This window comes from Crocodylus porosus, unplaced genomic scaffold (assembly GCF_001723895.1).
Source record: "Crocodylus porosus isolate Cpor-Errol unplaced genomic scaffold, CroPor_comp1, whole genome shotgun sequence".
Taxonomy (NCBI): Eukaryota; Metazoa; Chordata; order Crocodylia; family Crocodylidae; genus Crocodylus; species Crocodylus porosus.
This window is the reverse complement of record NW_017728920.1, coordinates 6,849,180-6,876,740: the sequence shown is the minus strand read 5'-3', so window position 1 is coordinate 6,876,740 and position 27,561 is coordinate 6,849,180. Positions and strand designations below refer to the sequence as shown.

The following is a 27,561-nucleotide window of genomic DNA, read 5'->3' as shown; positions in this document are numbered from 1 at the left end:
TCTTTCCTGCCATGGCAGGGGGTCGGACTTGATGTTCTGCTCAGGTCCCTTCTGACCCTACAAACTATGAAATTCATTCAAGCTCTTCTTAAACAGTGTTTCCAAAGAAGGACATTAAGCTACCTACTGATTAGCTCTAAAAAGCCTATCTGCCTTTGTCTCTCTCACAGCACAGACAGTAGCCAGCATGTGGTCTCCTAGCTAATGCTGAGAGGTATAAGACAGAGGATTGTGGGGAATAATCCCTGCTTAGTGAGGAGAAGCCAGGCAGATTCCTGCAGTCTATGCCAAGCTCCAGTAAGGGAATAGAGGGGAAGAGCCAACCCTTCTGTGTAGCAGAGCCTCACCCAGCCCAAAAATACTTGCGGGGATGCTTGGGGAGTCCGGTTTATCTTCAACCAGCAAGGGGCTGGGACAGACATTGCGTAAACTGGTTTGACCCAAATCAGTTAAGTCTGATATACTTCATTCAACCAGGTTTATCTCAAACTTGTTTCAGCCATTTTCAAACTGGTTTAGGTGCACTGAACATCTGTTCTGTTACAGGTTTAAACCAGACTGTCCCTAACCTGTAGTTACAAACTGGTTCAGCCTAGCCAAGGTAGACTAACGTACAAAAATTGAATCAATTTAGGCTTGGGCTTTTTGAATGTCCTTCTAGCCTTGAAGACCACCAGTGTTACTGTCAGAGAATGCCTCAAAGGGACATAAGGAATCAGAACTCATGGTAGAGGTAATATCTTTTATTAAACCAACAAAATTTTTGCAAAAAAAATCTTTATTTGCAAAAATCTAGTTGGTCTAATAAAAGATATCACCTCTACCATGGGTTCTGATTCCTTTTGCCTCTAGATCAATATGGCTACAACCTGGATACCAGAGGGACACAAGGCACTTCATATTGCCTTTATGGCAAATTCCATTGTCATCTTGGGAAGGAAAGGGCTGTGAGTCATTTTTTTCTCATTGACCCAGTCAGATGGGTACCTGTTTCATTTTCAGAGATGCATTATCAAAAGCTGCACAGGGCTCAGGTTGTTTTTTTTTTTAAATAAGTAAATTCTTAGCTGTCATCTTTGCAAAGGCAGGCTTGAACATGTGAATTCAGAAGCACCCTAGAGGTTCATGAACCAGAAGCAATGAAAACAGAAGCCTAAAATATACTAGATTTTAAAATTTCGGGTTTTAAACCAATCTTATAATTATGGGGGGTTGATTCATGATTTCTTAATGCTTGAGGTAGGCAGTACTGGGATTAGAACAGCTGTTATTCAGAAGGCTCAGAAATGGTAGGTTGAAACAGATCTCAAAAGGTCATCTATCAAAGGACACTTCCTGTGTCACATATGTGATACTCCTGACAATCATGTTATTGCAGGAACGTCATTATTGTTGACTCCTATTTAGCTGATTCATTAAGATCCTTTTTGCAGTGCTGTTGCCTAACCTGTTATTCCCCTTTTTATATTTCCCCCTTAGCTTCTCTTACAAAATGTAGTTCATTTTTTCAGTTCATGAAGGTAATTGTGAAGTCTAATCCTGTCCTGCCAAGGGTCTTAAAAACACTCCTGGTTCAGTGTCATCTGCAGATTGTATAAGTGCATTCTCTATTTACTCCTCCACATAGTTAAAGAAAACATTGAAGAGCCAGCTCTAAAACATATCCCTTCACAACTCCACTTAATATGTCCTCCCAGAATGACAGTGAAACCACTGAAAGCTCCTCTGAGTATGGCTTTACAACAGTTGTGTCCCCAGTTTAGAGTAATTTCAGATAGATTATATTTCCTTAGTCTGCTCAGCAGAATATCTTGTCTCACACTTCCTTGTGTTTTCAAAGATAGTAAGTAATTTAGAGGAGTCTTTGACTAGTTCCTTAAGCACTCCAGGGTAGAGTTCCTTGGGCCTTACTGGGTTTTTTTAACCTGTTCTTTTCCTAGTCTGGTATGCATATCTACCCCTTTGTTGTTGCAATTGTGTTCACCATTTGGCTACTGTTAACCTTTTGGTAAAAACTAAAGTGAAAAATACACTTCAGCTTTCCCATTGCCAGTTACGTAATATACCTATGTTTTCCATGAGCTTTCTTTCTCTTCCAAGAAATGCAAAACTCTAGAACTCTTGGTTCAGAGATGATACCTTTTATTAGACCAACTAAGAAATTGCAAAAAATTATCTTTGCAAGCTTTTGGGCACCCATGCTCTTCCTCAGGCTCAGGGAAAATTAAAGATGGTAAAAAGTAATCTACCCTTATTGCCTTTTATGTCCCTTGCTGGTTGTAACTCATTCTGTTTTTTGGTCTTTCTAAATGTTGTCCCTGTATTATTGTGTTTATTCTTTTGTCTTCATCCTTAGCAGTGTATCCATGTTTCTGCTTTTTGTGATTCTCTTTTGATTTTTCAGGTCTTTAAAGAGCTCCATTATGGAGCTCAGAATAAACTAAGGATATTGCAGAGATAAATCACTTACGCTAGCCTCTGCGCTCCAAATTCCACTCTTGGCTACTACCAGTGTGTAGCCTTGTGACCACTTCAGTGAAGCTATTTCACAGTTGCATTGTGAAACTGAGACTGAATTTGGCCCTCCAGCACTGACCCAAATAGTGGAAACTCTCTGATAAATCAGCTCACTTTGTGCAGTATTTTATAATCATTTTATAATAATTATTTTATAATAATTTTCTCCACTGCTGAGATGCCCCACTTTAATTTTCATTGTTGGATTCCTAGGACAGGAAATAATACAAAACCTAAACTAAAACAGACACAAAGGTCTGACAAAAACATTCCTGCACTCTCTCTAAGATCCTTTCCTTATCTCATTTCTTCCTTTATTTGCTTACATTTGGTAATCCCTTGTTTGTTTCTAACATGGCTCTGGTGTATCCATACAGAGCTGGTGATGAGAAATGCCATGACCCTGCATGTCAAAGAAGGAATGAGAACCTCTTCCATACAGACTACTACCCCCATCTTAAGAAAAAAAAAAATGTGCTGCAGCACCAAATCAAAGCCCTTCCTCACTTAATTGCAGGACTATATTGCAGCTTTATATCAAGAAATCCAACCAAGGTTGCAGCTGGAAATTCTTACTAGAACTGAATGAATAGCAGGGAAGAAATGGCAAGTATCCATTTGAATTTGACACAGCTTCAGTTCAACCAGAGGGGACAAGTCATTTTTAAAGAATAGTGGGTCAAATATATTATTAACAGACTTCATGAAACTAATTTGATGAATTATTTCTTTAAGTGTTAACAAATGATTTGCCTAACAATATTTTTAACCATCCCAGATAACCCATTACCCGTATGCTCCACAGTTGCTAGTCTGTGAGGCTAACACAGCAGGCACAATTAGGTAGAGAAATCCAGCAGTGTTAATGAACGGCCGATTACAGAACAATCTGTCTGCCAGCAGCCAAAGGAAACACCATCCCTGTTCAATTTCACATAACATGAAGTGACTGGCACAGGTCTGCTATGTCTATGATTTGGACCTGGGATCATGTTTTGGGATCTACAGCTGAAGGCCGGGAAAGTGACCCAAGGGTTTTACTGTGCAACATTTTCACAACAAAAGAAGAAAAATATAATTTCTGAACTAAGTAAGAACACTGCTCCCTCTCCTCCATCTCATTAAATAGCACGTATTTGATCTGGGCTAGTTCTCTGCTTTTTTATGTATAGATTTGTAGATGTTAGGGGCTGAAAGGGTACTTACAAGAACATTGGGTCAAGCCTCCCTGCACTTGGGCAGGAAAGACTGCTGGGGTCAGATGACCCCAGCAAGGTGGGCATCAAGCCATTTTTTTAAGATAAAGCCACTTTTCAAAAATAACAACTTTATCTTCTTGAAGATAGTGGCTTTATGGTTGTTTTTCTTGCAGTCTCACCACCACATCCAATTTTTTACGAGGCAGTTATTTCTGGTGCCTTCTGCTGTTGTGTCACAGTGCTGCAAAGGGGCCTTCATTCTTTCCCTTCCCAACATCTCACAAAATTGGTGATGCCTTCCTGCAACAAACCCATGTTTCTTAATACGCAAAACCCATCACCTACCTGGAGAAGGGAGGAAAATGTCATGTTTGAGTCTGGAACTAATGAGCACACAGTTTTAGGAAACTAAATGTGTTGGTACTGATTACTCAACTGGAGTGGATCATAATCAACTGTACTTGGCTGCCCCACTGTCTTCCCCACAAACCTAAGGGCTAGGGAAAGAAATTGCCTCTAACCTGGTATAAGTGGTCGAAAACCGATTCAAATCTGTAACAGAACAGAAGTTCAGTGCATATAAACCACTTTCAAAATGGCCAAAACCAGTTCAAGATAAATCTGAATGGATGTAGTAACAGACTTAACTGATTTAGATTAAATAAGTTTGTTGAACTTCTGTCCCAGATCCCCTCCAGATTCAAGTTAGCTCACAGTCCCCCGGAATCCAAGGATGCACCTCCCCTGCAACAACACCTCCCCCCTCCCCGGTGTGTTGGCTAGCCTTGGCCCAAGCTGTCTGCTCTAGCTGAGCAGGGAGGCGTGCTCTAGGACCCCCTTTGCCCCCCTTCTGGCCTGAACCACTGCAAGCATGTGGCAGCATTTCTGGAATCAAAAGTGAATGCTTCAGTGGTTTATTAGTCCAATTCTGTGCAGTTTATACTAACTTGCAAAGATGGAACTGATTCACCTTGGGGCTTTTTGACTACTTAGCCAAGTAGTACATTCATGCAGGTCTAGCCCTCCCACACTGGGATACCTTAAACAGGATAACAGGATAGTGACCGTGAATATACCAAGTCTGGCTGCAATAACCTTATTTCAGGACTATCCCAGACCAAATCCCATCCCCAGCAGTGAGCCTTTTAACAGTGGGAGCAGGACAGAAGGTGTCTTGATGAAAAGGAATTCACTGCACTGACCTTTTCCTTAGAAGCTGTCCCCAGGAAGAGCTGTGTAAGCCCACTACCACAGGCTGCCGAGCACTTCTTCAGACTTAGTGCAGATCATCAGTTGGTTGGTTTCCCCCCCCCGCCTGCTCCTGCAGTTGCTGGTGTGTTTCCAGGACAATCCCAGGCAATTGCATCTCTTCCCCTGGCTCTCACTTACTCCAGATTTCCAGGGGGCATCTCCTTTCTCGATGTGTGTGCTCCCACGCCTTCCAGCCCTTCACTACTTGGGGGTGGAGTAAGGGGAAGGTGGGTTGGGGGAAAATGGTAGCTAGGGTCTGGGGCTAGCAAGAACAGACAAAGTTTGAGCAACTTAAAAGCATCCACCAACCTTAAAGCACTCCTGCGCTCTAGAAGCTACACACTTTCGTTATTCCTTGGGCTAGGATTCTTTCCAGGGCTTGGAGATGATGGTCTCTCTCTGGAGGGGATTTAGGATGGAACTGGTATTCTTGGTGCAGCATGTGCCTCTGTTAGCTCTCACCTTCCCCTGCTGAAAGACAGAATGGTACAGTCTGCCTGCTGGCCTCTATTCACTGAATCCAGCCTTCAGGTTACTCTGGGAACTGGTGTGGGCTCAGCAGTAGGGGGAGGGGAGGCCTCTTTCCTGCACACTCATTCCTGTTCTCACAAACACTTTCTCCCTCTTCCTTTGCATTCTAATATCCTTTCCACAGAATCTTTCTTTCTTTCTTTTCTCCCATATCTGTTAGGTCACTTGGAGAATGTGTTTGTACCGTCTTTCCTCCCTATGGGATATAAAGAAGTTCTAACATATTTTTCAAAGTTCTGTTTCCCTGATCTTTATTTTGGGTACTATCAGGATTAGCACATCCTGACTCCCCTGCTTGGGCTAGAACAGTGATTCTCAACTGCGGTTAGACTTGAGGTATCCCTCAATAGACTCAAGACATCCTTTGGAAAATGCCATCTCTTAGTTTTCACTTGTTTTTGACTACAGAAAAATGCTAGGCAATTCTTCTGTTGCAAAGAAAAATCACAACAGCTCAGACTGTTTTAACACTATGAATTCCTATTTGAAATATCTGAGTTTATCTTGCGAATAATCATGTTTGTTCAGCTACCAGTGCTAACATTGTACAGCATCCCGCAACACCCTTGGAAGGGTCTCAAGGCACCATATAGGATGCTGTGGCGCTCTGGTTGAGAACCGCTGCTCTAGAGAAACCCTCAGAAAATTGGAAGTGGGGTGGGGGGGAGTTTCCAAGACTTCAGCAGCAAGTTGCATGTTGAATCTTTAACAAAGAGAGCCTTCTCCTTTGCACGTCAGGCTTTTGCATTAAATGGGGTTTTAACATTACACATGGTAGAGCTAAACACGTCTTTTCCTCTCAGCTTGGTTTCCAATTTGCTGTAACTAGTGCTGTCATAATACTATTACATGGCACTATCTGAGGAGAAAGGTACTACTCAACATAAATAAGGGATTCGACATCTGGCCCTTTGTCTTCCCATCCCATTTCTGCCCCCTGTCTTCCGTTTTTGTGAATCTTCTAGGTGGTGGTGAGAAGGCAACTGTGGCACAAGCAGCCTCTGTACGTGGCACACAACGGTCAGGAAGTGGACAGGCAGCACAGCAGCAATGAGGGCAGGAGGCAGGGAGCACAGGCAAGAAAGTGGAACAGGTGATTAGACAGGGAGCATGAGGCAAGAAGCAGAAAGCAGAACAGCAGATCTGGCAGAGGAAGGGGATCACCATGGGACTTGAGGAGGGTGCAAGGCTAATCTGTGGCACACCGGCTGAAAAGGTTGGCCTCTACTGCTTCACAATCATTCCAGTGATATTATAAGCCCTCAATTGTGACTTCACCCAGCATTCCAGCAGAGGAAGAAGCTGGGCTGCACAGCAGTATGAGCTTGGTGAAAACAAATGATTTCACAAATGCCAATGGAAGGACATTATTAGGAATTTAAGAATTACATGCCTGCTGCAGATCTGGCTGATCCACGCTCCCTGTGTCTCCTATAGCCTGGCAACTAGTGGGCTGCCACCCGGATTACATGTGTCTGAGTATGATACAAGAAGGGAAACCAGGCATTGGCAAAGGATGCACTAACCAGCAGCACCTATACTTTTGGATGCCCAATTCAAGGCAGCAAGGTCCTTATTTTCAGAAATGCTATTGGTCCACTAACATTATACAGACCTGTTCAGCACCTCTGAGTGAAAACCTGTTCCAAGGTGTCTGGAGCTGGGCATCCAAGAACTGAGACACCCTTGTAAGGTGACCTTTTGGACCTTAGTCTGTTTTCCAATAAGGCAAAGTCCAACCCTTTCCATAGTGCTGTATCAGGAGGGTCTTTTGCAAATCTACTACTGCATCATAAAAGAGATGTTCAGCAGTATTTTCAGGTGGAACATGCAGCCTATCTAGAATTAAAAGTTTAAAGTTATATTGCAATGCAGCTAAAGAGTTATGTGGAGAAAACTCCCCTAAGACCTGTAGTTCAGTTCATGTAGTCACTTCAGGCATTTTGCAAAGTAGTAGTTTGTATTGCTGTTCACATCTGTTCCAGATGGTCCATAAAAAGGAGGGATAAGGGGAGAAAAAGGGTAGCTTGCTTCATACTGGGTATGGGATAGTAGCTAATCATTTTCTCTGTGTTCTGTCATCTTGCTCTGAGGCTGCCAACAGCTATGGTTCAGGCAGTTTTGCATATAGCAGCTCTGCCGGCAGGGCTGAAAGTATTCTCAGGATGGGTCCCTGGAAAGTGCTCAGGGCGAGGGAAACCTGCAGTCTGCTGTAGAAACACCAGGTGGTACCAGTGTGTTATTTTTCTCCTAGTGTTGGGCAATGTGTCATTCAACCCTTTGTTTTTTTAGTATATAGGAGTGGTCATTTAGATCAGACCCATGATTCATGCAGTCCAGGAACCTGTGCTTCAGAAGAAGAAACCTCTAAATGGATAATTTCTTCCTAATTGCCACCCTCTTCCTAATTTGTTTGCTTGTGCCCTGGCCATGCAGACTTCTATCCCTCTATATATATCTTAACCATAGATGCTGCCATTATCTATATGAAGTTCTTATGGTAGATCTAATAACTCAAAGGCTGATGTGCAGGAATTCTAAAAATTGCTAATTATTATATTAATATTTTTAGTGTGATATATTTCAGGTTAATGAGTATTACTTTGTTTTTCTAATATCAAAAACAGTAAATAGAAGCACACAATTTTTACAGTTCATTCCTCTGTATGATGTACATTATGTATGTTCTTACTCATCTTATGTCAAAACAAAACAGCCCTGTTGCTTTCGGTCTTTTTTCAGCAGTGGTCCTTTTTGTCGCCCTCTCTTGTCTCTAGAATCTTTATAGAAGTGTGACTAAAACTGAACTAAGTATTGCAGGAGATGGCATGCCACGGATATAAAATCCCTACAGCTTTAAAATTCTTCCCACCACCTAACCTAAATCTCCCCTGTTGCCATTTACTTCTTACCCTTCCCCTATGGACACAAAAAAGAGCTTACTGACATCATTTATTATCATTCCTTTTTGTTTTTGAAGACTGCTATGAAATCCCATCTTCTCTACACTACATAATCCCAGTTCTTTCAACCTGTCCTCATATGCCATGTATTCCAGACCTCTGAACATTTTTGTTGCTCTCTACTAGACCCTTTCCAGTCTGTCTATGTCTTCAGGTGTGATGCTTGAAATTGGACCCAGGACTCCACTGGGATCTCACCAGCACTGAATAGAATAGAAGAAGCACTTCTAATTATTCATATGTGACACTTGTATTGATATCTCCTAGTATACTATTAGCTTGTTCTGCCACTGGATTATTGTTGACTCGCATTCAGCTTTGAGTAGCCAACCTGTGGCATGGGTGTCACAAGTGGCTCAGGCAGCTTGCGTGTGTGGCATGCAGCAGACTAGGGAGGGGACAGGCAGCAGAGGGGCAGATAGGGAGCAAAAAACTGAGCAGCAGATCGGACAGGGAAAGAGATCACAATAGTACTTGGGGAGTGTGCGGTGCTAATTTGTTGCAGACCTCCCCAAATTTTGGCCCCCACTGTGCTAATCTCAGATCATTCCCAGCAGTTCTGCAGCCTTGCTAGAAGGCTCATTTTGTATTTATTTAGTTGATTGTTCCTTCTTAAGTGCCAGTGCTTTGTACTTGTCCTTACTGAGTTTCATCCTTCTTATTTCTGACCATTTTCCCCAATGTATTAAGGTCTTTCTGAATCTTAGTTTTGGCCTCTAAAGTATCTGTTACCCCACACAGCTTGGTGTCGTCTGTAGAGTTACTAAGTATGTATTCATTGCCATCCTCCAGGTCATTACTGAAGATACTGAACTGTTCTGGACCCCAGACAAACACTTCCGAAACCCTTCTTCCCCCCCATTTGACATTGAGCTGTTAATAACTCCTTTTTAAGTGCAATTATTCAATTAGCATTAGAATTAATTGAGACCCTGGCAATGCACAAAAGCAATTCAACTTATTCCCTTTGCTGTGCATTACCTTGCACTTGTCAACTATGACTTTAATCTGCGAGCATACCGCCCACTCTGCTATCTTAATTAGGTTCTTTGCAGTTCCTTGCAGTCTTCTGTCCTCTTAGCTAAATTATTTTATCTATGAATTCTCCCCCTTTTTAAGATAATTGAAAAACATGTTAATAGACATCGTTCCTGGTATGGAATTTTGGGTTACACCATTGCAACCCAGGTACATAGGACTGGAAAACACGCTTGAAGTGTCAAAACCAGTCCCCTGCTATTGCAAGCAGCCATATTGTATCATCCCATTCAGGAATTTATCAAGCTCTTTCTTAAGACTAGTTAACTTGTTTGGCCCCACTTGTCCTATTAGAAAGCAATTCCTGAACCTCATTCTTCTGATTTTCAGCCTCAATTAAGCCATAGCGGCTTGAATTGGCTTAAACTATCTACAGCTTTGGCTACAGAAAGATACAGACAACAGGAAAGTGTCCACTCCCTGCTCCCTTTTTTTTCTTTCTATGCTAATCTTTCACAGCCACAATATTTTTGAATGAGGCTTTAGTATTTATGTTCCTGACACTTCAATTCATTTGTTCACAGCTATCAGAGCACGTATAGCCAGACTTCTGTTCTTGGTTATTTTTTTGTTTAATTTACTGTTGCTGTCACAATCATGGAAGTTGTCATCTGTATACTCACAGGACTTGGTCTGAGATGTAGAAAAGCAGTCCAGGCATCTCCATCAGTCTGCTTCCAATTTGACCAACTCTAATCATGGGAGGGTGGCTCAATCCCAGTGACAATTCTCTCCATTCATATCTGCTTAGATAACTAGCAAGTGTGAAAATTAGGGCCCAGAGTTTTGTGATATAGACACTTATCCCCTAGAAAGTTGACCTCCTGGAATGTTAGATCCTGGTGACATATAGGAAGTGCTGATGTAGATTCAGTATGAACTAGCAGCCCAGATGCAAAAGGCTCCTCAACCCATTACCAATTCTATGAACCACCTAGCTCCCTTGAATGGAGGTATTTCAGTTCAGTGAACCTGTTGCAAGCACAACATAAGTATCTGGTCTTGCAGACAGCTTCAACTGAAGACAGTATTCAGACCCATGCAATACAGTTGTTTTGCTTCCACTGTGACCTAGACTGTGCCAGATTGCCTGTGGTTCAGATGATGTGAGCTAATGTTAAGCAAGGGGCACTAGACAGGTGTGGCATACGTGTGTGTGAAAGAGAGAGAGAGGTGAGAAAGTGTACATGTGATTTCTTGCATAATGTTCCTGTTTTGTTTTTCTCTGGCTGAGCTTTGTGCTTTGCTCCTAGACACAGTCTGACCAATTAGAGATTGCCAATGCATACCTAGATTAAGTGGATGGGTTTTTTTCTATTTGCCTTATTTGGTGATTTACTAATGAGAGTCCACTTTAGTAATTTAGTAGCACTTTATTTATCATGTGCAGTTCAGAGCAACAGAGAGCTTGCCTGCTCTCAAACCACAGCTCAAGTGAAATTTCAAGAGGTGACAGGCTAGTTTGTTGACCTTGTGATGCTGAACTCAATGGGAAATGAGGCTACTTAAAGCTGTGCCTTAGAGGATTTGAAAAAATAGGAAAGTTCCATTTATCTGAGGATTGCTGATTTGAGCTGTGCCTGAGAGCTGAGGAAAGGAATGACTTTGGGCACAATCAGAAAATCACTGGCCTTTATTGGCATTTTTTTGTTCATATAGGTGCAAGCAACAGATGCAGATGAAGGAGTTAATGGAAGAGTATGGTACAGGATTGTCAAGGGTAAGTCAAGATTTCTCTTTGCAGCATGGGATCACAGATAACTGAGGTTTCACGCTCCTGTTTTGGCTGGGTGAGCAGGCTGCAGGTCTCATGTGATATGACTATGTTATTCACATCATAAGCTGCAGCTAACAGACACACCCTTTCCCCTCTGTGTCAAACTTCGTCATTCATTCTGACATTCATCAGCAAGAATTTGGTTTTTAACAATGTGGGTTATGCTAAAGTAATTGCAGTTTAGCAGGCAGATGCACTGTACCAGTTTACTGTAAGTCTGCTTTTTTGATACTTCTAATAGCTACCAATGTCACATTACTGGAAGACTACCTATATCACTGAGACTGAGAGCAGTGTAACAGGTGGCAACAGGTAGTTCTCAGAAAGTATTATTCCAGTGTAATTACACTGTAGTTTTGACCTCTTATAACCCAGTCTGCATTAACGTCTTTTAGCTCTTTTTAGGTAAGTGGCACAATTTGCATCTACACTTCTTAAACTTTTCATGACCACGTTCTAGAGCAGTGGGGCCCATCCTTTTTGGCAGGCTTGCCACAAATTAGCCCCACATCTTCCCAAGTGCCACTCTGTTCCCCTTCCCGTGTCCCATCTGCTGCTCTGCTCCCTCCATCATCGGCCACATGCCACAGGCAGAGGATGCCCGTGCAACTTGTGGCATGAATGCTAGAGGCTGGCCACCCCCGTTCTAGAGTCTTATTTGAGTCTTACAAAGAAGATGGGCTCTTGTGCCCAGACCTATTGGAAATAGTTGCAGATTAGTGTGTATCTGTAGTGTGGATAGGAATTAAACCCTGCAAGATAAACCAGCTTTGAAAGCTGTACACAATATTGTTTAGTATGGTTGAGGCTTGATACTCAAGCATGCTTGGGCCTCGTGTCTTCTACAGCACTATATATAGGAATGACTCACCTGAGATCTCCGATTCACTTCCCCAGGTATACTGTGCTTCATGTAGTGATCCCATGGTGCTTCTTCCAAGTGCAGACTAGCCTGATGGGTACTGTACTATGTTTTATTTCTGTGTTTGCCAATAGGAAATGAAAATAACAACTTTCGGATCAACCCCAGCACAGGGCTGGTCATGCGAGGTTCAAGACCCCTAGACAGGGAGCGCAATTCATCTCACGTCCTGGAGGTCGAAGCATACAACAGTGAGCAAGGACCAATGAGGAGCTCTGTTAGGGTGAGGATGTTACTAAGGTCTGGGAGTGTGAGGGGAGGAAGGAAGGGGTAGTAGCAGAGCTACATTATAGTATTGAAGGAGGGGGCAGTACATCAGAGTACAGCAGACAATGAGATGATGATAAGGAATCCACACAAGCAGCAAAGAACTCAGGACTTGATCTCCACAAAAAGGCATGGAAAGGTTTAGTGCAAACTTCTAGCACAGTTGCGTCAAATGTCAGTAATTTCCACCTATGTCAGTGAAGCCACCACCAGGGTGGAAAATTGAGCAAACAAGGGTGGAAATACTGAGGGAAATTCTCTGGGTGCCTCTTTTCTGTGACATTTCATAGCATAATTAGGTGAAAAATAGCAAGTAAATTGCCAGCAAGGGGAATTTTTTTCATGCCATCAGAAAAGACTTATGCCAAATGTCTTTAGTTATGAGTTAGAAAAAAAAAAGGGGAGGTGCATGACTGTGCCAAAATACCCATGGGCACCACATTATTTTGAAAAGCATCTTAACTTTTCAGCTAGATTTGCCTGATACTTTCTTAGTTGTGCATAATTCTACCCTTCTTTATGAATTCAACTGTTTTGCCTTCTTGTTGAAATTTTCATCCTGTGTCTGTGATAGATAGCAGCTCTATCTGCTATCTGAAAATAAGTATGCCTGGTTAGTGGCATGTTTAAATAAAACTTAATCTAGTACGAATAATTGGTATCATCTGCAAAACACTGTACCTCCTTGAAGGATACCACCATACTTTAAGATCTATTGCCCTGATATTGAATCCATGCAATCTCTACACCAGTGTGGAGACCCACAAGCGTTAACAGGACTCACTGTGGATGCAAACTGTACCTGCATGAATCTGACTGCAGGACTGAGAGCTACATACATTCAATACAGTTCAAAGCAGATGACCAGGATCAAGCTGACTGAAATGCAGTAGTCTGCATAACTTACATGGGGAGTGGAGGGGAAGAGTGTTTTGACCTGCATATTGAAATGGACTCCAACACTTACAGAATTTCCCATAGAATCTTAAATGTCTACGGGGCACAAAGAAGAGCTCAGTTTTTTACATCTCATCCCAGTGACTCCCACATAATGAAATACATGGAATGCCTCAGAAAGATAATGATTGGCATCCATGTGTGCCAAAATTTAAACTACTCGTTCCACAGGAATCAGGTGTATGATTTAAACCTGTGAGTCAAATAACATATAACATAAATAAGGTAACATTTCCTTTTGTAAATAAACCTAATAACAGTGTTAAAAAATTGGTGGCATGTTGACAAAAACACACAACACTGGAAAATTATGTTGTTGCTGTTGTTAACCTCCTAGCTACTATTTTTCTTTTCTTTTTATTGGAATGGCATGAGTGAATAAAGGAATGTTATGATTTGCACTTGTTTTCTTCTGTTGATGTCCTTTGGAGTTGTGAGTGCTCACATGTTAGGATCTCTCAGTATTTGTCTGTAGAGAGGGGCTTGAGGTCCTTGAAATGGTAACCAGCAACTCCCAGAACAAATCTTGTTTTCTTCTGCTTTTCTCAAAACAAAATTCCAGGTAGGGCATGGTATGTTAATTGTGTTTTGGGGCTTTTCTAGGTGATAGTGTATGTAGAAGATGTAAATGATGAGGTGCCAGTGTTTACCCAACGGCAGTACAACCGTCTGGGGCTACGAGAGACTGCAGGGATTGGGACTTCTGTCGCGGTTGTCCGGGCAACAGATCGAGACACAGGTGAGGAAGTTGTGCTAAGCTGCAAAATGCAGCCACCTCTGTATTCTGAGATCTCACCCTCTGTATCCTATTTTTTGGGCATATCTGCACCTCCCTTTTTCTCATAAGAATGCAGTGGGCACAGACTATCCAGTTCCTCTGATTCAGGGACCTTTATAGCAGACCATGTAGACCAGTCTTTTGGCAACTGAACTTTTTGTCACTGCTCCCTCACATGTGTCCTCAGGGAGGTGAGACATGCTGTCACACCATCTCATTAGCACCTTTAGATAACCTGTAGGCAAAATCATCCAAAAGCTAAAAGGAATGATAAAACCAGCCGTGATGTGAGCAAGAGGTAACCTGCCCTGACATCTGTAATCTACTCCATCTGAGGTATGGTGGGACATCCTTCAGGTCTCTGGCATGTGGACCATGTTGTATAAAGCTTTGGTATCTTAGGCCTTGCCTGTTTCTCAGGAAAACTCAATTTACCTCTGATCATTTTGTTCCTGCTCCCCAGGGAATGGAGGCCTGGTGAGTTATAAAATCCTATCTGGCTCTGAGGGCAAGTTTGAAATTGATGAGAGCACTGGCCTCATCACTACCATCGACTACCTGGACTATGAGACCAAAACCAGTTACCTGATGAACATCTCTGCCACAGACCAGGCACCTCCCAACAACCAAGGTTTCTGCAGTGTCTATGTCAGCCTGCTCAATGAACTGGATGAGGCAGTGCAGTTTTCAAATGCCACATATGAAGCAGTGATCATGGAAAATATCCCCATGGGCTCGGAGGTGCTGCGAGTCCAGGCACGCTCCATTGACAACCTTAACCAGATCACCTATAAGTTTGACCCCAACACCAGCCCCCAGGCACTGTCCCTCTTCAAGATCAATGGAGTCACTGTAAGTAGCTAATAGGTGGCCCATCTGCTTGATCAGTAAGAATGGCATTGGGTGTTCATGATCTTCATGGCTGTTTGTCCTTGGCAGGGTGTGATCACTGTCAAAGGCCTAGTGGATCGGGAGAAGGGGGATTTGTACATCTTAACTGTTGTGGCAGATGATGGGGGGCCAAAAGTTGACTCTACAGTGGTGAGTGGATTTTGGCTGTTTTCACTGTTGCTCTTTAGCCCATCTCTCAGCAGCAAGCAAAACAAAAGCTTATTGCACTGTAATAGCCTTTCATTTCTCTCTCCTGGAAGGAATCCTTGCCAGCTGGCAACAAAGCTCTGGCCATCAGCCACTTGGAAGGGTTGTTACCCATATGATCAGGGGTGTAGCTTCCCAGCAGGGAGGATGGACTGTAGTAGGCCCCCTCTGAGAGGTGCTTTGAGTCTAAAAAGGTTGAGAACCACTGCTCTAGAAAGTTTCTTAGTGTGCAAGCTCCATGTTACAGGTCAGATATATAAATATGGGCTCTTGTGCTTTCAGTTTCTGTATAGCGTAATGCTGGCCTTAAAAAAACATGGTTGGAATCTGGATTTTACTCACCACTTCTAAGCAGTTTTCACATAGGTAAGAGCTGGGTTTCAGCAGCTTGTCAGTGTAGCAACTGGCAGTTGCCAACCCCTCATCTGTGGGACATTTGCACATTGTGGCGCAACATCTAAACCCAAAGGGATGAAAGGAGAATTAGACCTGTGGGCCTGGTCTCCAATTCATGTAAATCATTATAGTTCTATTAAAGTTCAGGGAGCTCTGCCAGCATACACCACCTGGCCATCTAGTCCAGAGATGTGAACTCCTGACCATTTCCTTATGGCCTGTTGTCAGCCAGACATCACATGTCATTTCAAGACTAAATGTGGTAGTTTCAATTTTGGTGCATCTGTTGACTCTAAAAATGATGTGTGTTCGGCCAAAACAAGCATAGCCAAGCCACCACTGAAGCTTGCCCCAGCTGTCAGAGTGCTAGCTGCTTTTCTTACTGGACTGTAAGTGTCATGTTCATGTCTAAAATTTACACAAGATGAGGTTTAAATCTGCAGTGAGAAGATGGAGGTTTTAGAGCCAATAGCCAGGGACAGCTGAAGTAAATAACCCTTTGTCTATTCATTGTTGGAAAGATAAATGTTTTTTCCACTGATAGGCAAATCTGAATCATGATAGAAGACTTTGCCTTCCACCTCTGAGATCTGACCTCTCCAGCGGCTATGCAGGGTTGGCTCAGGGCACTGAGATGCATGAGCAGAGCTGTGGAGGGAAACTTGTGCATTTACCTCCCTGTACTGTCCTGATTTCACCAGCCCCACACCTCCTTTCAAAAGCACCTTGCTCACATTAAAATGTTAAGAGGAAAGAGGAAACCTTAATAATTATTTTTTTTTCTGTTTCCTATTCTGCTTCCCTGCAACAGAAGGTAAGAGCATTTGTTTTCTAATTCTAGGCGTGCTTTTCTTCCCTCCTGCCTGCCTTCCTCTGATAGTCACAACATAAATATCTGTGCAGACCTTTTCTGGTCCTGCATAGGGGGCAGCCCTGGAAAATCACAGCACAATACACAGTGCCCAGGGAACACTATGCATCCCCTACTCCTGTTAACAGAATGTAGCATACACTCTCCCGCCCCTGCCCAACTCTACCAGCTGTGGCTGAGTCAAGGAGAGGCTGACACATACTTGGCCCTTTCATCTCTGCTCCTGTTAGACTTTTAGTACAGCTGTTGGCACTAGTTCCTGTGCCTTGGAGGTTCGAGGACTGACGTCTGTTCTGTCTCTGCTCAGACATGGAGGTGGCAGAGACTCCTTGGACCTTCTTTCCCACCTTTACACCTTCAAGCAGCCCTAGCTTTACCATCTGATTTGTGAGTGCTCAGCCAGGCACCCTTTATATTCTCTTATGGTAATTTTTTTTTTAATTATTAAATATATTTGAGGGTATATGTGAGGCAGGTCCTGGGCTGGTATAACTTAGTGTCATGCCATTCAAGGCATAGCAGCTCTGAAGATTTCCACCTACTGAAAATGTGGCCTCTTTGTAGCCATCCAGGTAGTGATACTACTCCGGAACCTGGGAGTCTGAGAAACTATCTTCCATACTCCAGACTTCACTTGGTGCAGTGGCATTCAATCCAAGCGGCAGAGGGTTGGGTGCCCTGAGGTGGGAGTTTGCCTCAGCAGTTGCAGACTTTACTCTTGAGGCTTTCTCCTCTCCTGGCTATGACTTTTTTTAGCCACAACAATAATGGAATCACCTATGTTCATGCAAAATAAACCTCTCAGGCTTCCTCCATGACATTATCACATTGACAAAGACTGCACCTGGGGAATGTGAGCACTCATAAATAGAACTTAAAGAACAAAAATGCTCTTCCTTTCTTTCTGTCCTATTATATGTAAGGTATAAGCTTTTAATTTGCTATCTGATGACAACATTTCCTATAGCTAAAGAGGCACCTTGGACACTTGTCTCCTCAATAAGCTAGGAACTGCAGCTGAACTGCACCTGCATCTACCCCCATGCTTGCCTGCTGTTGCTGCTGTGGTTGCCACTACTTAATTCTGCATCAGTAAATATGAAAATACAATCACAGAGGGACATGATTCATGGAGCCTTGTGCTCTGGGCCTTTCCCTAACCACCCTTCCTTTCTCCTTGCATTACTTTGTATCTGGCAAGATTGCACTTTAGTACAGCTTAGCATTGAACTCAGGCACTGGACCTACCTGACAAGAGAACTGTGGGTCCATTCAGTGGGCCCGGATTATCACCCTTCCTAACTGAGATTAAATGTATTCATCTCCCCAGAAAAACCTCTGCAAAGGTTTGTGCAAGTTTAGTTATACAGGTATAAATCTCTATAGGAATATAGGGTGTTTTTACATACGCTCTGGGGGGAGAGGCGGAGCATTTTAATTAAAGTGGCTCTAAGAGCCACTCTAATTAAAGCATCTGCAGTATCTTGTGTATTCAGCATCCTGCACTTCAAAATGGCAGTGTCCCGGGGGCCGGGACGATAACGAAAACTCACCGGCAGCAGGAGTCAATGCTCCGGGGAAAGCCGCGCGGTTTGTGAGCCGGCTCTTCATTCAGCTGTGGCCGGCTGATGACGTCAGCGGGGAACGCTAGCCGGCGCGGATAAAAGCGGCAGCAGCTGCAACAGAGGGGGTGGAGGGCCCCGTAGAAGGAAGCACATGGACAGAGGAAGAAGAGGGTGAGACCCCGTAGTGTCCAGGGAAGGACGGGGAGCCAGAGCCAGAGGAGCCGGAGGGAAGGAGCCGGTGGCAGCGGCCAGGAGTCAACGGCAGGCGGGAGACGCCTGCATCGCGTAGCAGCGGAGTGAAGCCACCGAGGAGGACACGCCAGAGCCAGGTGCATGCGAGGCGCAGTGGGGCAGCGAGGAGCCCTAATGAGGAGCCAGATCGGGGCGGGGTCGCCGCTGGGACTGCAGGTGCCCGGACCTATTAGGAACATGGGTCCAAGGGACTAAGGGTCTGGAGCCAGATTCGTAGCTGGAGAGGCTCGACCCTTCTAGCATAGAGAAAGGGGTAAAGGAGGGCGGCAGATGGGCAAGAGGAGCCACGTGCCTGCTCCTCCAGGCCAGCTCCAGAAGGTGGTGTGAGGCCAGGGTGCAAGGGTGGTTGGAGCCCCATGTACATCTGTCAGGAGGACCTGGGCAACGAGAACTGATCAGGTGGTGCCCCCCCATTGAAGATACATCAAGACGTGGCAGGTGAGAGCAGGGGCGGTGACGTGGTGACGGAACATCCACTTTGCCTTCAAGGGTCCTGGGGCGGGACCGACGTCTTAAGGGCAGTGGCCTCAGGAGCAGACACAGCCCGGCGGGTACAGGCAGCATGGGCACTTTAACTAAAGTTCGTTCGACAAACTTTAAAGTACCCCTGCTGCCATTTTGAAGTGCAAGGACGCTGAATACATGAGACACGGAGGCTGCTGGAGCACACTAATTAGCGTGGTGCAGCAGACTTAATTAATTTGGGCAGGGGGCTGGACTCGATGATCTCCTGAGGTCCCTTCCAGCCCTAATGTCTATGAAATCTATGAAATCAGTCACAAGCTGAATTTGCAGGAAGCTGAGCAGAGATGGGTCCTCTGGCAGGGATAGGTCTATTGCAGGGGCAGCAACCTATGGCCTGTGGGCTGGATCCAGCCTGCAAAGGGATTTTGTGTGGCCTGCCAAGCACATTTTGCAAGATGGCACCGTCTAGTGGCCCCTTCTGTCAGTTGCCACCTCTGGTGCACTGCCTCCTCCAGCTGCCATCTCTAGCCTGAGGAGGACCAAGCTATGTTAATTCGGGTCACTGTTACAGCAAAGTTACCGACCTCAGGTCTACAGTATATCTAGCTAGATGTTATTAGCAATGAGAGCTCTGAGTAGAAAGAACCCCTTCTACTGAGAGGATAAAAGCCATACTCACTTCTGCACTACATTGGTCTTCATCCCTTCATTTGTCTGTCTTACATACGCACATGTGTACACTGTTACAAGGGAATTGAGACCTATATATTAAGATGGATCGAGTTTCAGCTGTCAAGACTTGGAAAGAACTAAGTTCTTGCAGTAACCTAGAGCCTGAACGCTAAGTGCAGTTATATGGGAATGGAAAGCTGGAATGCCAGCTGATGATCATTAAGGCATTTTTCATATATCTCAGGTTCACTCCAGTAGCCACTCCCTCCCATTCCATCCAAGAAGGTGATTGTACAGAACTGTGTTTCAGTATAGCCTTCATTAATCTCGTGACTACCATTCAACAGGTAACAATCACTGTCCTGGATGAGAATGACAACAGCCCGCAGTTTGACATCACCTCGGACTCAGCCGTGAGTGTACCAGAGGATTGTGCCATTGGGAAGCGGATTGCATTAGTTTTAGCCAGAGACCCAGATGCTGGAAGCAATGGGCAGGTACCAAAAATTGTGCAGCTTCATACTGTATTGGGGCACACAGAAAGGTGGGTGAAGCAGATGAAATGTAGGGGACAGATTCTGCTTCTCCCTGTTTCTTAGGGAATATTTTCTTTCCCATCATGAGAACGTGTGGGCTATTGATGTGAACATATGACTGCTAGCCAGGGACTCTGAGCAGAGCCAGCTTCAGGAAGTGAGGCAGAGGAGTTAGATCCTAATTTATGCCTCAGAGTGTCTGCTTTTTGTGCATCATGCCCATATATCCGGAGAACAAAACCCTTATCTGATGATTCTGAAAAGTCCCATTAATATTTGTTAGGCCAGATGTATCTAGCACCTCCTCAATGAATGCTTTTGCAATCCCTCACCTCTCTAGTGTCTCTAAACTCAGTGTAATGAATTCTGACTCTTACAAAGACCATAATCCTTAAGGTTGTCTTGTAGTTTGGAATGGCTAATGCCAAATGTAATAGGTAGGGGTAAATCTGGTTTGCAGCTGTAAAAGGTGATGGAGGAAGAATAACAAATTAATTCCCTTTGGTGTTAGAAAAGCTGTGACAACCGCCATGTGTGACAATGGGTCTGAAAATGAGAAAAACAGATGTTGGTGTCCCACCCCACAATGGACATCAGGGAAGTTATATTAAGATTGAAACAGGAAGCTCTCTCCATTTTGTTATTTTCTTTAATACAATAGTAGAATTAATCAACTGCTCTGACCTTCTAGAGCAACTTTTCACACAGAATTAATTAGCCGTATCCTGCTCTCTGTTGCAGCAATGTATGTCCACAATAACCTTACTGAATACATTTTTGCCCATCTTAGAGGCGATGTGAAAGCCTAATGAAGTTAGGTGATGCTTTGGAATTGTGAAGTCTTCCATCTGCAAATATCCTTCTGTAGGGTTTGGAAAGCACCTGTCATGCACTAGGTAAAACTAATAATAAAGGTGAAATAGTATCCATAGGATCAGGCCCCAATAAGAGCAGAATTTAATTCAGAATTTGAATTCAGTACCTCTATGCCTCAATGTCGGCCTCAGCTAGGTAGAGTATCACTGAAACCCTGGAGAATCTGATTTTACAGAGTAACGATGAGGAAAATGTGGTAGATTAAAATCTTTCTTAAACCCAGAGTACTGAGAACTTTCACAACAAAATTGTTGTACCATTTCAAAAACTTATTTTGATTAATGTTACGCTTTCTGGTTCTCATAACAACTAGAAGCACATATACCACAACACTCTAAGGGAGGCTGTTTCATTAGAGGATTTTTAGCCAAAGGAGAAGCAGGAGCTAGATTTAGCAAGAATTGAACTCTTTGTTCAAGGAGGTGGGATGACCTAGTGGACACTGATCTGAAACTCAGGAGACCCAAATTCAACTCCTAGCTCTGCCAGTTGTTTTCCAGGTGATGCTGGGCAAATCACTTCCCTATTTTATGCCTTAGGTATCCAGTCTGCTAGACAATATACTTTGTAAAGCACTGTGATATCTTCTGAGAAGCACTGTATGAGAGCTAGGCATTTTTGTTTTACTTTATTGTAATGACTGTGTTTCTTATCAGTTTCCATCCTCATTCCCAGAATTCCATTATGTATTTCCTTTTTTGCAGGTGACTTTTTCTCTGATATCAGGAAATATAGGCCGTGTCTTTGAGATCCACACCACCAACAATACCTATGGAGAGGTGTTTGTGGCTAAGCCACTGGACAGAGAACTACTGGATCGCTACACCTTAAGGGTAACTGGGATCTTCTCACCATCATAGCTGCATTCTCTGCAAAATGCGTTGTTCTCTGGGGGCAGGCAAAGAGACTGTCCCTCTTGTCTGATGGTGCCATGAAAAGCTGCATTTAGTGGTTTAAGCTTGATATTACTGTACTTTCTCTGACTCTGTGATTCATGTGATACTACAGAAGTACTCTGTGGTTGGTTAGCACAATCTCTAGGAAATTTTCCACACCAAAAATATGTATTTTGTATAAAATACTGCACATCTGTGTATAAAAATAGGCATATAATATGATGCAGTACTTTAATTTGCTGTGAAGACTTTATTATAGGATATATTTAAATCATTGCACATTGACTGCTTTGGTAACATGGTTATTTACAGCCTGCAATTTTTAAAAACTGGATTTCCAGGTGGCAGCACAAAATGGTACTACAGCAGCTATATCCAGACAGGTGTCTGCCCCAGAATATCCTTATGCTGTGGTCACCACCTTACTAACTGGGCACCTTTCATGAATTCAGTAGGCAAAGACTAATAATCAGATATGTGTTTGTTCTCTCATCCACTTCCAAGGTGGCAACTGCAATACCTCTGCTCAGAGCTTACTAGATAGACCGGGGTTTTTTTTGTTCTGTATTGGTTTTGGTTAGCAACAAAAATAGAAAAGGTGACACGTTTAAGAACCCAGCAAGTTCATTCTCACAGTAGAAAGTGCTGTATGAGGAGGACTACTATCACATTTAGTGGGAATCATAGAATTTGCTGGGTTTTTTGTAATGTGTGAAGCAGCCACAAATATTTCATTGTTTGCTTGGCAGTAGACTGAAGAAAGGGGTCACCTCTGAAATAACAATATTTTTAAAATTCAGTTTTATTCCCATCAGTTACTGCCATTATATCCCTTAGATTTGACTGAGGCATTTTCCTTTAATGTAAAAATCAAAATTTCAAGTTTGATTTTCTGGACAGTGCCTATTTTGGTAATGTTTTTTTCTTTTCTGGCTTTGTATTTTTTTTTTTTACCTTGTGGGAAAGGGCCTTGTTTTGTTTTTTTTACCAAGGATTGACCCAAGCAATGAATTTCTATCCAGGAATAACAACTGTGCTTCACCGTAGATCCAGGCATCTGACAATGGAGTACCACCCCGGAAAAATGATCACATCTTAAGAGTTAATATCTTGGATGTTAATGATAACCCACCAGTTATTGAAAATCTCTTTGGATACAATGTCAGCGTTAATGAGGTAAGTACCCAGCAGCCAGCGCTGTGCAGAGGTGATGTGTGTATGTTTACAATCCTTGCTGCATTCCTTTAGGCTGGTTCTGTGGATGTACAGGGGATGGATCTTCTTATTGGGGAATACCCCCAGTGTCAGTGAGATTTCCCTAGTGGCACAAGGCCTGCAATAGAGCTCTACTCCACTGCATTCATTGGCATAGATGCCAACCAGAGGAGGCAAAGCTCTAGAGTGGTCTCTGATTATTCCGTGGCAGCATAAGTTAGAGCAGTCTCTGGAGCTGCTCCAGTCCCAAAGACACCCCCAGAATCCAGGATGCAGAAAGGTGACACACAGCCTTTATTTCACTTATCGGGACTGTACCACTTGGCTTGGCCATGGCCTGGAATTGAGTTCACAGACTCTGGTCTCCACGTGAGTTTTATCTTGTGGCTCTGTTGTGCCAAAAAAGGACTGTGTTTGTAAATGATTTCTCCCAAAGCCATTGGCAGAGTTTATTTGTTATATTTGGGGAGGCAGGAACTACCACTGGGTTCTTCCAGCTATGTTTAAATAGGTCAGCAGGGGGCAGCCTTTTTGGCAGGCATGGCATGTATGAGCCCCACATTAGCTCTCCAAATGCCACTGTAATTCCCTTCCCCTGCCCAATCTGCTACTCTGTTTTCTGTTCCCTGTCCTATCTGCTGCTGTGCTGTCTCTACCCTCCCTGATCTGTCACATGCCACACATGCAGGCTGCCCATGTGGTATGTATTAGGGCTGTGCGAAGCTTTGGGTGGTGATTCGATTTGGAGGAGATTCAGCCTGATTCAGTGACCAAATCTCTGAATCGAATCAGGGGACCAATTAAAAGGTCCAAATTGATTTGAAGCGCTCTGAATTTTTGGAAAAGATTTGGAGAGCTTTGATGATTCGGGCAGTCCCTGGTGGCTACATCAGGGAGCTGCAGCCAGACTAGGAGGTCGTAAATAGGGGCAGGGGAGTGGGGACTGGAGTAGGGGGGAGGGGACCATGGGGGGGACCCCTGCCAGCCCCCATTACTCTGCATGCTCCCCCAGCCCCCCAGCCCACCCTGGTGTTCCCGATACTTTGAAAAAAAAAACCCCACTCAGTTTTTTGAGAGCACGGGGGGCTCTGCATTAGCCCCCCTCCGCCATGGCTGCCCTGCCCAGCTCAGCTCTGGCCCTTTAGGGGAAAAAAACCCCAAGAAAAGCCTTGGGACTTGCGGCTTCTGCAGTGGCCTTGGGGCTTTGGAGGGCTCATGGAAGAGCCCTCCATGTGGTGCAGGGCTGCGGGGATTGCCACCCCCGCCCTTCCCCAATGGTGAGTCAAGGGGTTTTCTTGTTTTTTTGCTTGTTTTTCTTAAAGGGCCGAAGCTGGGGTGGGCAGGGCAGCCATGGGCAGTGGGGAGGACTGGGGGAGCAGGAAGGTCGGGGACCTCATGCAGAGCCCCCCATGCAGCATGGGACAGTAGGGGGGCAGTGAGGATTGTCCCATACCCAGCAGTACCCGGTGAGCCAGGGCTTTTTTTTTTTCAAAATGCTGAGAGCTGAGGCAGGTGGGGCAGCCATTGCCAGGGCTGGGAGAGTGGGCAGGGGATGGGCCTGGCCTGGGTGAGTCAGAGATTTGGAGAATCAATTTGGGACAGTGATTCAAATCACCAGATCGAATCACTGTCTGCTGAATTAACTGAATCCGAATCCAAAGTGATTATTAGCTGCTTTGCACAGGTCTAGTATGTATGGCACAGGTTGACCACTCCTGAAGTAGGTGAGGAAGAAGGGCACAGTGGGAGGTGGAGTACACCATGCCCATGTCCCCACTAATATTCACATCTTATCCCAGAAACAATGCACCATTCCCTGACTTCTGTTAATGAAACGGTAGATGTAATTTGCAAAAAAATTCTTGGAACAAATTTTAAACGTGCCCAATATACAACTGATGGGAAAAATAGTAACCTTAATAGAGTGATGAAAGTTCCAGAATATTAAATGTAATTCAAGAGAATACCCTGTCCAGAACATGAATCAGTTTTAGGAAACAGATTCTTAGGAAAGAAATAGATAATTAAGCAATAAAACATGACCAAGTATGAAAAAGACAATTTATTTCCTGACAGCTTAAGTCCTGTGTTAGAATATTTTAATGTGATTATGAAAAGTGAATTACAAGTAATAATCTGTGCACTTAGTTGCAAGTGCATGATATATGTGATTTGTAGCTGTGTATTAAACATATCAGTATATTGGAATTTTCTATTTTAGTTGCATTTTAATCACTTGATGAGCTGGTCTAAACCCAGTTTTTTGGTTACATAGGAAATGTTGACATTTTGAAATTGCCTACTAAATGGAATCCCTTCTTTCCTCCTCCCCATTGAGATTTTATCTATATTATTGGGGTTTTGTGTTGATATTAATTATTTTCCATTATTTCATGGTATGTCAGTCAGTGTTTGTGCTAATATGAAGTACGTTGTACAAAAGTATCAAACTCTTTCATTGTAACCAGCAGAAGATACTTTGATCCAATTTCCTCCAGTACAAGTAATATTAAAATAAAAACAAAAAAACCCACAACAAATAAAAGTGAAAATGAAATTTCAGGTACCAAAGAAAAAAACCTGCATTTTTCCAAAATTTCAAAGAAATAATTTCCCAGCACATTTTCTTTGGGGACATTTTGTTGAAATTTACCTTTTTTTAATTTTGTTGATTTTGGACCAGGCTTTTCTGATAAAAGAAAACAAAATACAACAAAATGAAGTTAAATTAAAAATGTCCACGTTAGCACTAATTATTTGTACATCAGGCCTTGCAAAATCAGCTGCTCAGAGTTGCATCTTGTAAGGCCAGAGCTCCACTAGAAACGCTACCTACTGCCAATAGCATAATTGTGGATGGGCTCCTAGGGCATGAATCCCAGCTGGAAAAATTGGAGGGTGCAGAGAATAAAGCTGCCCCTACCAGCCTGGCTTTCCACTGCCCTTGCCACCTCCGCTGCCCAAAACCTTCTTGTTGCACTTTTGCTTGCCTCCTTACCCAAGTAAAGATTGTTGTGGGTGATACCTTTTATTGGACGATATAATTTCATTGCCATTCCCAAAATGCGATAAACTGATCTGATACACCACATGCCCTGTTGGTAACTGTGTGGATGCAAGTAGACAGAAACTACAGACCAAAATGAGCTCTCACAGAAAAAACATAAAGGAGAGAGAGACACAAATGCCAATAGGAATACATTTTGCACAGAACAAATACTTCCTTTCTGATCTTACTATCCTCATGCTCACGGGAAGTTTGGAAACAAAAATTCATAAGCTGGCTGGACATTAAGAACCATGAACTGAACACTGGTACTGACTGTATCGTATGCTGTATTCTACCTGATTCCTGAACTTCGTCCTTCACGCTACAGATGATAATCACCCTCTTCCCTTTTGATAGGTTTGCTCTCCCATTAATCACGCATCTTTCATTCTGCTGATTTTGGTCTGCTACCCCTGGGAATCTGTTCTCTGATTTTGCAGCCCTACATACCATTTCTAATCATTGCTGTGCCTACCTATTCTCTCAGACCTATCAAAGACTGGTTTGCCTTCATAAGATTGTCCAACTTTTTCCCAACCGTGCAGTTAGTCCAATAAAATATATCCGCCACAAAAATCCTTGCCTATGGTATCATTCCTAGACTATCATGGCTGCGTCATTCCAACAGACAAGCTGAACTTCTCATTATCTGCCCATGTGCAAGTGTGGTCCAAAACAAAGTACTTTCAGCACTATTTCAGAAAATGAAGGCCATTCTGCATTACAGACAGGATCTTCCTGGGCAGTGGCATATCCTTTAGGCTCTCTGGTGTTATTTTTTTAAATGACTCATGATATGGAATGAGACTGAGGAATGTCATTGTTAGATGTTATTTGTTAGCTACTGAGTCACAAAAAGAGACAGGAGAATGTAGCAACATGTGAGGCCTTTCACTACCAGCTCATTGGTTTAACTCTAAGCAGAGCTGGTGCTGGCAGAAGGTTGTTTCTAGCTGACAGATGGACCAATCTGAAAGGATTTGGCAATCTTGATTTCCTTCTTAATGGAAAGCTATCTGCATTAGTAAAAACATAATTCTAGTTAGCACTCCAATAACTTTCACCTTTGTTGAGGTGTTTCATCTGGAAGCCTGGATTGAACCAGTAATTGAACTAACAGAGCGGATCCTTCAAAGTCAAAACTGATGCTCATTGACAGAGTGGCCTGAGGTGGTTTGTTCCCTCATCTATACTGCTTCTACTCTAGTGGCAAAGGGCTTCAATCTCTGAGACAGTTATTTTGGCACCTAAGGACATGTGTAGAGAACACAGACATTAATGCAGAGTGCCTGAAAATTTTAAGCATTACTTCTCCTGAAAAAATTGTAAGGGCATTTTCAAATTCCCACACACTGGGTGCAGCTTCATGTGAAATTAGTGCACATAAATAAACTCCAGAGCTGATTGCTCCAGATTTTTTTTGCTCGTGGGTGTGCCATTTGACTCAGGAGAAATTAACTCCAGAGCAGT

At 43.4% G+C, this 27,561-nt stretch overlaps 2 protein-coding genes across 3 annotated transcripts in view; one reads left to right on the top strand and one right to left on the bottom strand.

The window, feature by feature from the left end:
- The window catches only part of CUNH10orf105 (chromosome unknown C10orf105 homolog), a 15,237-nt gene extending 9,806 nt beyond the window's left edge, over positions 1-5,431 (bottom strand). The window contains exon 1 of one of the 2 annotated variants that reach the window (XM_019538546.1): positions 5,277-5,431. The gene's annotated coding sequence lies outside the window, so the exon portion shown is untranslated. The other variant, XM_019538545.1, reaches the window with a different exon arrangement.
- The window catches only part of CDH23 (cadherin related 23), a 556,494-nt gene that overhangs the window by 419,332 nt on the left and 109,601 nt on the right, over positions 1-27,561 (top strand). Inside the window, exons 28-35 of the mRNA XM_019538542.1 lie at positions 11,159-11,219; positions 12,273-12,421; positions 14,026-14,161; positions 14,664-15,052; positions 15,140-15,241; positions 19,867-20,016; positions 21,636-21,764; positions 22,875-23,003. Coding sequence (XP_019394087.1) covers positions 11,159-11,219; positions 12,273-12,421; positions 14,026-14,161; positions 14,664-15,052; positions 15,140-15,241; positions 19,867-20,016; positions 21,636-21,764; positions 22,875-23,003 — 1,245 coding nt within the window. The remainder of the gene's footprint in view (positions 1-11,158; positions 11,220-12,272; positions 12,422-14,025; positions 14,162-14,663; positions 15,053-15,139; positions 15,242-19,866; positions 20,017-21,635; positions 21,765-22,874; positions 23,004-27,561) is intronic.